The 9480-nt window shown below is 35.3% G+C and overlaps 1 protein-coding gene across 1 annotated transcript; it reads right to left on the bottom strand.

Moving 5' to 3' along the window:
• Window positions 1-1244: 1244 nt before the first annotated feature.
• Window positions 1245-1727, bottom strand: LOC141714129 (uncharacterized). The gene has a single exon (XM_074517669.1). It carries the CDS (start codon window positions 1725-1727, stop codon window positions 1245-1247), a length of 483 nt encoding a protein of 160 aa, XP_074373770.1.
• Between the last annotated feature and the right edge of the window lie 7753 nt (window positions 1728-9480).

The raw sequence follows: 9480 nt of genomic DNA, 5'->3' as shown, positions 1-9480 counted from the left end.
CTGGAATTTCAAGTCATATGTGATGGATTATAAACATCATTCCTCCATTTATTTGATTTAATAGAAATTTAAATACTCGCGTATTCTTAAATTACTCAAACTCTAAAGGATATCTTAGCTTGCACGAATGCCTAAATACCTCCGTTTTAAATACATGCCTATTATAAATTTTGATCGGTCAAATTGACTTAATTTTGAATGAAATTTACGCATATCTTATAATTTGAAAAACTAATAAGAAAATATATCATTGAAAAATAATTTTAATATATTAAAAAATATAATTTTAGATTTTAAAAATTATTAATCAATTATTTTTAACGTTAAGTTAAAAAATGGTGAATTTAACTACTAAAAAATCAAATTGGCATGTAATCGGGGAGGGATGGAATATCTTGTTACTTCCTTATAGATTAATATGATCAAAGAAAAATATATAAAGGAGAAAAATCATGCTTCGAACGTTGAACTTGTTCCATAATATATGTACAGGACACAAAGATATCATGAAGGTGACAATATGAACTTTCATCATTTATCTCTATGCAAAAGATCAGCAAGATTGTGAAAGTCTAGAAATATGTTACAAAAGTATTTATGAATAATTTTTTTAAAAATAAATTAAATATTGGAGCAAACCTAAAAAATTTATAGGCAGGGGAAAGAAGTTCGAATGTCAGTGTAACGTTGAGCAACATAAATATTTTGAATGATTAACGTGATAATTTAAATGTAGTTATTGAAACATGTAGTTGTCTATATAGAGTATGGTGCCGAATATCTGTTTTCTATATGTATAAAATGATAATTTGAGACGGATAAGATCAACGTTGGAAAGCTAAAGAAATGAACATTAGTATAGATTTATGAATTTCAAATAGAAAAGACAATAATATCTCCTTTGGATAAATTTAGGCAATTTACTTATGAATAATTTCTTTTTATAATTAAGTGAAAAATAAAATTTTGAGTTTTTTTTATGAAAAGGATTTCATTAATTCAAAAAATCATCCGACACAAGGGTCTCCAACAATGACGATGGAGGAAACTAGAAAACAATAAAGCTATTGAGCTTCAAGGGATTCTAACTAAATAATGAGCTATCTTGTTTGCCTGCTTTTTAATATGGCTAAGAACTATTCTACCATTGCAATCTTAATATCTCACCACATTGGCACAACACATCACCAAGCTCCAAAATGTTGCTTTGAGATCGATTAATTGCGTTGACGCTAAGAAGAGAATCACTTTCTATCATGAGGAGCCTCTGACACTTCTCGAGCCCATGCCAATGCCTCCAAAATGCCAATTAACTCGGCCTCCATAACTGAAACACCACCTGCAATCTTCAACGTCTTCCCTGCAATGAATTGACCATGATGATCTCTTAAAGCCATGCCCACCGAGAAAAAATTCCGACCTTCGACAACAGCACCATCAACATTTACTTTGAGCTGGCCTTCCCTTAATTTTTTCCATTTCTTGTCGCTGTTATCCAACATATCATCATGAGCACGAGTGCTAACAGACCTCTTATTAGCTTGTTGCCATTCCTCCACTTGTTTCAAACACCAGGTCCTAACTACTGCAGGAGGCACGTTCTGATCATCAAAAATACGCTTATTACGTGTGTACCATATACCCCATAAAATTGCAGACATTGTAACAAGGTCCTTTAATGGCTCAGATGCAAGAAACGTGACCAACCAATCCGGCGCATACTCCATATTTTACAGCTCAAAATCCAGACCCACCAGTCGCCGACAATCTTTAGCAAACTTACATTCAAAGAACAGATGCCGTAAATGTTCTACTTCACCAGTACACATAGGACAACTTATTGTAACTGGAACCCCCTTGCCACGCAACCTAATACGAACCGAAATAGTGTTACGACACAGCCTCCACATGAACACTCTTATTTTGTGCGGAATTGGCAGCTGCCACAATCGTTTCCAACCCATTGAACTAGATCTCCCCACCTCCTGCTACGATTATTGGACCATTGAAAATACGCTGATTTCACTGTGTATTCTCCATCTTTAGTATAGACCCAGGCAATCCTGTCTTTAGTACACCCTTGTGGAACATGTGTATTCACTATAGCCATTGCATCCTCAACACTAAAGTGGAGATTTATTTTCTCTACATCCCACTCTTTTTTATTCTCCTTAAAGAAAGCAACACTTTCGACTGCTTCGCCATATCACTCGTAATAGTAGGATCCACACAAAAATTGTTCAAAGACCTCAACCATCTATCAGCCCCGATATTGATCGACTCACCATCCCCCAAAACCCACCTCGACCCCTTCTTCATCTCTTCGTTGGCCTCCCAAATACCTGACCATGTATAACTAACTCCCCCAGGTCTTTTAGCATCTAGCAAGTGACAAGATGGATAATATCTTGCCTTCAACACTCTCGACATTAGAGCATTAAGCCTCTTAATCAAGCTCCAACACTGCTTTCCAAGAAGGGCTAAATTAAACTCATAGATATCCCTAAATCCCAAGCCACCACTATTCTTCGCTATACACATTTTATCCCAAGCCAGCCAACGAATACTATTACTAGTCGTAGCATTAAATTACCACCAGAATGCATTCATAATTTTTTGAATTTCCTGACCCAGTGACTTAGGCAATAAAAAACATGACATAGCATAAGTCGGAATAGCTTGTACCACATTCTTCAAAAGAACTAACTTACCAGCACGGGACAATAACTTAGCACTCCAGCCTTTAATACGATGAATCACCTTGTCCTTCAAGTACTTAAAGACTAACTTTTTCGATCTGCCAACCAACGATGGCAAACCAAGATATTTGCTTTCCCCTATATCATTGTACACACCAAGCACCTGTTTAATATCTTGCTGCTTGTCCATTCTCACATTGGAACTGAAGAAAATGGTTGACTTTTGGTAGTTAACGGCTTGCCCTGACCAAATTTCGTATGTATCCAGCAAACATTTAACTACTTGGGCCTCATTCACAGTAGCTTTAAAGAACAAAAAGCTGTCATCAGCAAATAAAAGATGGGTCACTGAAGGAGCAGCTGTACATACTCGACATCCATTCATTTGACTTTGCTCAGCAGCTGTTTTAAGAGCATTTGATAACCCTTCAACACACAACAAGAATAAGTACGGGGAGAGAGGGTCTCCTTGACGGAGTCCTCGAGAAGGAGTTATAGGCCCAATTAACGATCCTTGGAACGAGATGGAGTACGACACCGTAGTGACACATAGCATAACCCACTTTATCCATTTCTCCGAAAAAACCATGTTAACCATTCTGCTTCTCAAATAGTTCCAATTTACTCGGTCGTATGCTTTACTGATGTCAAGCTTTAAAGCAACCTCACCTTCCGCCCCACTATTCTTTCGCTTCATATAATGCAAAATTTCAAATGCCACAAGCATATTCTCTGATATATTTCGCCCCGGAACGAATGCTGATTGTTCTTTAGAAATAATGTCAGGGAGGATTTGTTGAAGTTGATTAGCCAACACTTTCGCCATAATTTTGTAGAGGACATTGCACAACGCTATTGGCCTTAGGTCCCTGGGGTCATCGATATTACCTTTTTTCGGGATCAACACTAACGTTGTTTCATTAACCTCAGATGAAAAAACTCCCTCTACCAACCACTGCTTACAACAATTAAATACCTCAGTCCCGAGAAAGTTCCAAAAATGCTGAAAGAATGCAGGATTTAACCCATCTGGGCCGCTCGCTTTGTCTGGATGCATGCTCTTCACAACTTGCGTAAATTCTGCAAACATTAAGTCCTCTGTAAGACTCAAATTTTGTTCAGTCGTAATTCTTAACTCAGAGTCAGAACTAGTACTAACAGGACCACCTCCATCTTCTGAAAAGATCCTGATGAAATAATCTCTCAAAAGCTCATACATCGCATCATGATTAGAAGTTAGAATACCTTTTTCATTTTTGAGACCTGCCAAGTAATTAAGCTTCTTCCTACTTGAGGCTGCAGCATGAAAGTATTTAGAATTTGTATCCCCATCTTTGAGCCAAAAAGACTTGGCTCTTTGTTTCCAATATGATTCTTCATGGCTCAAAATTTCTCCAAACTTGTCTTTCTCATCAAAATATAATTACACACCATCGTCATCTTCTCTATTCTTCAATAAATCAATAACTTCTTTCTGTCGAATGATTTTCTCCCGGAATTTATGAAAAAAACCACACCCCATTTGGCCATATATTTCGAAACCTCTATTAACTTTGGCAGCAAATGCATCGACGGGAGATTGTGCCAGAAGTTCGAGACCTCTTCATGAAAGCTGCTCTCCTTCAACCAAGTGCTCTCAAATCTAAACCTAAATTGTTTCAGTGGAATTTTAGTGTTTACCAGCTCTAATTTAATAGGTTCGTGATCAGAAACTATGGCATGAAAAACCGTTAGAGTGCACAACGGAAATTTGCTCCACCAATCACTATTTGCAAACGATCTATCTAATCTTTCTTGCACCCAATTAGTAGTCCCCTTGCTCTTCTCCCAAGTAAAATCACCACCCTTGAGATCAACTTCAATCAGAGAACAATCCTCAATAGTGTGACGAAACCCATCCAGTAAATTTTGAGGGTGTTTATGTCTACCTTTCTTCTCTTCATTGTGCATCAAGTCGTTAAAATCTCCAAAAATGCACCATGGGAGAGTTGAAATTGAGGCCAGAGATCGAATAAAATTCCATGAATCATGTCTCCTTTCTCTCTCAGGGTATCCATAAAAACCCGTTAGCCGCCACTCACTACCATTTCTTTCTTTCACAATGAGGTCGATATGATTATTGGAGGAAGCAAACACACTGCACACAATATTATGCTTCCAGAACATAGCTAAACCACCCCCCCTTCCTTGTTTGTCCATCGAAAAAAAATTAGCAAATCCTAACTTCGAAGCGAGAGCTTCTATTTTATTACTAACAGCTAGAGTTTCAGATAAGAATAAAATGTCAGGCTTGTGAGACACTACCGTCTCCTTTAACACAGGACCTCAACAGTTTCATCCTATGGCATTCATTGATGAAGGCTGGTTTGCTTAGCAAGCTCAGCCGGACTAGTTTGTGTAGACACTGAGAAATCCACATTGGAAATATTAGCTTCTTTGTGTTTCTGAGTTGTCTGAACAACATTCGGGCTTTGGCCCATGTCAATCTCCATAATGCCCAGCCCATTATTTAAACCCCTCCTCCTTTTCGGTCCTCTAGTTGGATGTCATCACTCTCCTTCTCATTTAAACCACACAGGATATTTGACGTTGTTGAAAATCCCTTGAAATTTGCTTCCTTCATCTTTGTCATATTCCTGTCCTTATCATTTGATTCTGTTCCAACCACCTGCCTATAATTACTCTGCTCCCTTATCTCCTTTCCTTTTTTCAAAAAAAATTCCCCCGCAAAATTCTCCCTTCCAATCCTCGATTCCCACGTGTCGTCGTCCTCCTCCCTCAACCACTTACTTTGCATCTGTCCTGCCACCCTTATCGGCGGCGCACGGAGCCAACTCCCCCACTCATTACCTCCCCCCGCATCTCCAATGCCTGCATTATTTCTACAGAACCTGTCCGTATGATTCACCATGCCACACGTAAAGCAAAACTCCCCCAGACGCTCGTATTTGCACGTAACTGTAAACTCCTGTCCATCCTTCTTGATTATTATTTTTTCGCTTGATAGGCTTCCTGACATCGATTCTAATGCGAACCCTCATGCAATCTCGCCATAATGAGGTATTGTTCTTAGCATCGTACTCTAAAAACTCTCCAAAGCAGTTCCCAAGTTGCTTACCCACCGTCTCCAACATATACCCAACTGGGAGATTATGGAACTGAACCCAGATACTCGGAAAACATGGTTTTACATCCACTGGGTTTTGACCTGATTTCACCTCTTTTAATGCCAGCATTGTATTATCAAACGACCATGGACCACCATTTTGAACTCATTGTTTATCCACTTTCCTGTTGAACTGAAACAAGAATAGACTTTGCCCAATCTCCTTAGTCGTTAACCCCATTATAGGTCATTTTGAGTTAACATTTGATGGAGCAGTTGAATTATATGTCTACCAAAACAATTGTTTCTCTAGTGCCCCCAAACTTTATATTTCAATGGGCCAACTGCAATGGGCCAACTGCAATGGGCCAACATTCTCCGGCCAATGTTAAGGGCCTGAAATTGGACTCATGGGCCGTCTAATACTTTCTAGATGGGCATTTTTTTTCCTTTTTGACAGAATTCTTGGTGGATATTAAACTTCCGGTAATTGCAGTCTTATTCCCTTTTATTGACAATTAGAAATTATTGATAACTCAAGTGGTAAAGGGCTTATCCTCTGTCGTCCCAGATCCTGGGTTCGATCCTGGCTCACCCCGAGAATTGTTGAGAATAGATACTCATTTGTAAGCCTATAAGTCAAAATTAGTCAAAAAAAAAAAGAAATTATTAACTTCTCCCGACAAAAAAAAAAGAAAAAGAAATTATTAATTTCTTAAATTGACCGTGATAGTAGATGTATAGATGACCTACTGAATTTTGATAGTGCTATTTTGGTTGTTCCTTTACGAAAAGTTCAAAAGATAAACGAAGTTAAAGGCAACTACCACAATATGTTCTGGTAATGTTAGTACCTGCCTTAAACCAAAATTCATATTAGTCCATAATCCATTCCTACAGACTTGCAAAATTTAACCACTTTTAACTAATTAATTATACGCATATAAATCAGGTATTAATTATCTTTTGTTTTTTGTAAGGTCATTAACAGGTGGAAACCTAATACTTAACCATTAATCAAAACCACATGTAAAAAAATGCATCAATTTGGTGAGATGAAGAATTATATCATAACCGTAATTACAATGTGAAAGTATCCAAAATGGATCACATTTGTTTATTAGAAACGTCATTAAATATTTGCGGATGCAAAATTCAGGAAAATTTTTGAAATTATATTTTTTTTAATTACCGCTTTGCATAATTTCACACCTATGTGGAAAAAAATAAGGTACATAATATTTTTGTAATATTTTTCGCAAAAAGATTTGAGTAGTAAATTTATTTATTTTTAAAATGAAAATCATAAAAAAATAAGCGCCTAAAAAAGAGTGTTAAGTTATAGTGCTAGCAGCCTAGCCGCAATTCACTTATAAGACACTCATGTCTTACGTCAACCCAATTTATAAGCTGAATTTATAACTTATAAGCTGATAAGTTGAATATTAGTAACTACGTATTTTTTTCTCAACTTATTTTGATTTTTCGTTAATTTATTAACCTCAATTTTAAAATTTATACTTTTAATTGTTAATCTAACTTAAAATTCAAGAATTTAGATAATTATATTTAATAATTATATATTTTAGTTCATTTAAGAGAAAAAAATTCTAATTTATAAGTAAAATTATTTAAACACTTATTTAATTTATAAGTATTCTTTTACTTATTATTTATAATTCACTTATTCATTTTAAGTAATAAGTTACTTATTTTCGGATTTTCCAAACGAACACAAAGTACTTGGCTGTTACTTTTGTACCTTTTATTAGGGTTACTCGACTAATGGAAAACAGAGAATAATAGTACAGCAGTACTAAGCTCGTTTTTCAAATTAGATTAACTAAACCAGAGCACGCCATTAAAGGGAAAGATTGTGATCTTTCTTTATTCTTGATTTCGGTTTAGAAACGTTTGATTACAAACTGTTTGATTTTTTAAGTACTCTTAAGTGAACTACTTTTTAGTCCTAATTTGACTAAACGCCATTTTTATTCCCTAATCGCCACCTAAGTAATCGTTTAATTAAAACATGATGTTTCAACTAAACGTTGCATCAGCCATAAACAAACATTTTGCATTACAACATTACGAGTCCGAGTATTGCTACGTACATCAAAGTTGTTCTCAATATAAAAAATTTATCGAAGTTTATGTCACCGAAGAGGAGATCAGGCGCACAACAGACCAATAGCAGAGTAGAATTATAGATTTTTTTGTAATTTTTTCACTTTACACTAACAAGTTCGTGCGTGTTCCTTAAGAATTAGTGATTTGGCTGGGCTCAAATATACTAATAGGCTTGCCTAATATTTAATAGGGTGAGCTTATAAAAAAATGCCCAAAATTTATATAGCAATTCGGATATTACGGATTAAGGTGCAGGCTGAAGCCCCCTTTTACATCCGCCACTGTATATGTAATATTTTAATTTGTGTTTGTATATCTTCCACACAAGGATTTAAAAAACGGTTTTGAAAATCCTAATATTCCTCCGGGTTAGATATCAAGTAGGTAACTGATTGCGTCCAAAAAACTTAAACATATCACTCATCGTAAATTTGACTCAAAATAATTATCAACTAATTTAATTTGATCATTCCGTTAAAATCAAAAACTGAAATTACCGGAAATCGAAAAATATTAACATGGGAGAGTATGACTCAGTTTTGGGATTAGTATATTAAAACGTGTTATTAGACTCACTCAATCATGATAAAATCTCGTTTTTAAACTTCAAAATCTCAGAACTAACTCAAATAGGGAAAATCAAAACCAAATGCATTCAAAATTTCGTGAGCCAAATAGAAAGTTTTAATAATTATATTAAATTCCAAAACGAGCTCCACCATTCTATGTTATCATTTTTCAATTTTGGATTAATTCAAATTTTTACTTGATCAAAATGATCTAATTAAGTTAATCGGTGATCACTTTGAATCAAATTTGTAATAAGTGACTTATTTAAATTTTTTGGACGTACGCAATCACCAACGTGATATTAAACCCATATTCTTCCAATATTATTAGACAATGTAAATCGTAAAATATTTTGAAAAAAACTAGACATGTTCAATAATCGGAAATGTAGGTCCGTTGTGCCCCAGGGAGCATGTCATCATTTTTATGTTATTGTAGCAAGTGAGCAACTCCTTATACTTTGCATATGCGAGAGATTCCATTTCATGGCACAATATTTACTAAACTCCAAACAAACTCCTCTCAAAATCACAATCACAATCACCATTTAGCAATGCCATAACTAACGACATCTAATACTCGTCTGATCTGTAACGGGGTATAGTTTGTTTTGGATTTTCTTAAAAAACTCAACTTTTTTCATAATTCTTTCCGATATATATATTCGTTGGGTAAATTTTATAAAATAATGGACCCCTATATACTAATATATGTCAACAAATAAAAGACCTTCTAATGTCATATACAGGAAGATTTCTGAGATCCAAAATTTTTCTCAAAATAACATTCTACAACATTTTTCATTTTTTAATCTTTTTTCACAAAAGCTTTCCCCCTTCCTAATAAAACGATATTTCCTCATAAGAAAAATGTCAGATACAAAAAAAAAATCGTTTCAATATTTATCATGTCACATGTGTAATTAGTATTTTTTTTTCAACGGTAATATAGCTCCTCTTAATCACGGTCAAGTTC

The sequence above is a fragment of the Apium graveolens genome, chromosome 1 (assembly GCF_009905375.1).
Source record: "Apium graveolens cultivar Ventura chromosome 1, ASM990537v1, whole genome shotgun sequence".
In the NCBI taxonomy this organism is placed as follows: domain Eukaryota; kingdom Viridiplantae; phylum Streptophyta; class Magnoliopsida; order Apiales; family Apiaceae; genus Apium; species Apium graveolens.
Note: the sequence above shows the minus strand (reverse complement) of the source record. Positions and strands in the feature narration are given on the sequence as shown.